Source organism: Orycteropus afer, unplaced genomic scaffold (genome assembly GCF_000298275.1).
Source record: "Orycteropus afer afer isolate SDZICR_OR568_19922 unplaced genomic scaffold, OryAfe1.0 scaffold00232, whole genome shotgun sequence".
NCBI classification, from domain to species: Eukaryota; Metazoa; Chordata; class Mammalia; order Tubulidentata; family Orycteropodidae; genus Orycteropus; species Orycteropus afer.
Window position 1 is genome coordinate 2590834 of NW_006921819.1, and position 2904 is coordinate 2593737.

At 36.0% G+C, this 2904-nt stretch overlaps 1 protein-coding gene across 1 annotated transcript in view; it reads right to left on the bottom strand.

Annotated features, from left to right (window-relative positions):
* The window catches only part of PIEZO2 (piezo type mechanosensitive ion channel component 2), a 778516-nt gene that overhangs the window by 317640 nt on the left and 457972 nt on the right, over positions 1 to 2904 (bottom strand). The window contains exon 7 of the mRNA XM_042782059.1: positions 1166 to 1379. Within this exon, the coding sequence (XP_042637993.1) occupies positions 1166 to 1379 (214 nt within the window). The remainder of the gene's footprint in view (positions 1 to 1165; positions 1380 to 2904) is intronic.

Consider the following 2904-nt stretch of genomic DNA (forward strand, 5'->3'; position numbering starts at 1 on the left):
AAAGTAGATTGCCCAATCATCCTTCTGAGGAGTAGCTGGTGGGTTTGGACCACTAGTCTTCTGGTTAGCAGTTAAATGCTTTACCTTGGCTTATTATGTTTCTTTTAGTTCCCTTTAAACTACAACAATTTTTGTCTCTCCATCTTCTATCCACCCCCCTCCAACTACAATGCACACTCTTTTTCATGACACTGATTCTTGAAGAGAGTAGATCAGTCACCTTAAAGGATTTACTTTCTGGATTTCTCTGGAGCCATTGAAACTATTTTTCAATCCCTTATAGTTTTCTGTAAACTGAATGCTAGGCCTCAAGGCTTACCAATATGCTGTTGTACATCTCATAGTGCATCGTATCAAGAGATATGAAGTGTCAAGTTACTCCATTTTAGTAATGCTAATTTTGATAAATTGATTAAGGCATTGACCATTGTCAAGGTATGATTTTCCATTGCAGTTAGGAAATAATCAGTGAGTTGGATTTTGTCATTGTGCAATCATCCTGTATCCCAACAACCTTTTTATAGCAATGGTTTCAGGTTGTGACTAGAATCAAGTATTTCATTAAGGATTGAAAAATGGTAATTTTCTAATTCTATTAGCTAGATTATTTTATGTAAAGATTTTTCCTCATCAACTGAGATTCCTAGAGTTCCCTCTAAAAAGTCAGTAAATTATGAATTCTTTCATTTTAATTTCCATTTGCACTATAAAGAATTGGTGTCATAGTCATTTCCAATCAAGGAAAATTAGATATTAGATATATCCCACACATACTCTCTCTCTCTAGACTATATTTTTGTTTAAAATATTTTTAAAATCAATTAGTTATTATTATTATTTTGATGCTCAATTTGTTCTATATTTAATGGCTCCTGAGTGTTCCTTCTAGCTACATTTATTTGACATCCTTATTATTCACTTATGTGTGATTAACTTCTTGGATCCTTTTTCACAGCCTGTCCTACTTGCTTCAAACGATAGGTACCCTCCTTCTCTGGATCCAGCAATATCTCCCTCTGAGGAGGAGTTTTACTTTTTCTTTGCATTACACATGAATTCCCATCAAGAATAACACCTGCCAATTCACTATCCCAAATAAAGATCATAAAATAGGGCTTGGAGCAGGGGAGGTCTCTTGTTGAAATGTCCTAAATATTTTTCTTACCTTGCATAGTAGTCACTGGGTGGAACTGCTTCTTGAAAGAATTGGAACTGGTATAAGTAAAGCCCAATCAAGTGTCCAGCAGTGAAAATAGCCAGCAGAACACATAGACAGCTGAAGAGCAATGGGTCAAAAGTCCGGCACCAAGACCACCAGGTGCATAGACCCAAAAACACAAAGAAATACACAGATGAGGTCAAAGATGGCAACATCATACCTGAGGAAGAAGCAAAGCAAATATGAAAATCCAGATAAAACCAGAAAATCATTTACTATTCAGTAAAGGTAACTAAATGGAAATTATGTGTGAAATTCTTTCATATGCTTTTTGTTATTGATGAGGTTTTTTAAGGTATTAAGCATGTGTTATTTATATAATCAGAACAAATGCTATTTTTATTGCATAAAAGTACAACATGAAGTGATAATTTTGCAAATATGCAGAAGACCACATGAAGATGTTCATCTTCAAACACCTGTGGTGCTAGGGCCTTGTAGAATTGAGCATATTTATTTGCCTGCTTCCATATTTCTACTTTTTCTTCTCCTGAAAATTTTCTGAGCATGCTGTATGTCTTCAAACTTTCCGTGACACAATTTTCTTTATAATGAATTACTTTTTTGGTTAACTAAGGAGCTCTGGTGGTGTAGTATCTAATGCATTTGACTGCTAACCAGAAAGCTGGTGGTTCAAACCCACCAGCCACTCCTCAGAAGGAACACTGGGTAATCTATTTCAGTAGAGATATCACCTCAGAAACCCAAGGAGGTGTCACTATGAGTCAGAATCGACTCAATGGCAGTGAGCTTCTTTTTGTTTGTTTGTTTTAAGAGTCACAACTTTACATTCTATAAAGGGTTACTGTGAGTTGAAATTTACTCAATGGCAATTGTTTTGGTTTGCTTATGGCAGTTAAATTTCCTTAACACTTTGTCTTACCTGAAAAAACTTGGTTTTTCTATCACCAAGGAAGGCGATGTAAAATTTGGCCACTCCTTTACAGATATGTTAAAACAATTCTATTGGGCATTTTGAAGTGATTTCTCATTAAAATATTGAGATATACTTTTTGAGAAATTCTATTTTCTTTTCCTCTTTTTTTATTCCCTTTTAAAAACCAGTGAAGAAGTTTCATCTTGTGATATTTCAGCTAAGCAGGTTTGGTGAGTCTCCTCTAATAAGCTTCACAGTCAGCTTGGGAGCATTGGTGAAAAGTGCAACGGAAGCAGGAGGTAGAAGATCAAGATAACATGGCTATGGAATAAGCCATCTCTAGCCAAAATTTAGAGGAAGTAAGTGTCTGTGCTGGAAGATTACAATCTAATTTAGGAAGAAAAAAATTATATCCTGGCAAGCTAAATTGAGATGGACTCAATGTAAACATGTGCCTTTAGAATGCACATGTAGAGGTCATGAACACTCAAATTGCTAAATGGCAGAGATTACCATTCAGAGGACTTAAGAACGAAGAATAGTTGCTATTCTAGTCTAAAAATATTAAGACATTTATATACAGAGATTAACAGAAACCATCTCAAAATATCAAAGCTAGTACTTAATGTTGTTGTTGTTATGTGCCATCGAGTCGGCCCTGACTCATAGCGACCCCTCCTTGGTTGGGTTTCCGAGGCAGTATCACTACGGAAGTAGGATTGCCCAACCTTCCTTCCGAGTCCTTGTGTTTGCACTGTTTAAATAGTACTTAATGTTGTTGTTGTTATGTGCCGTCGAGTCGGCCCCG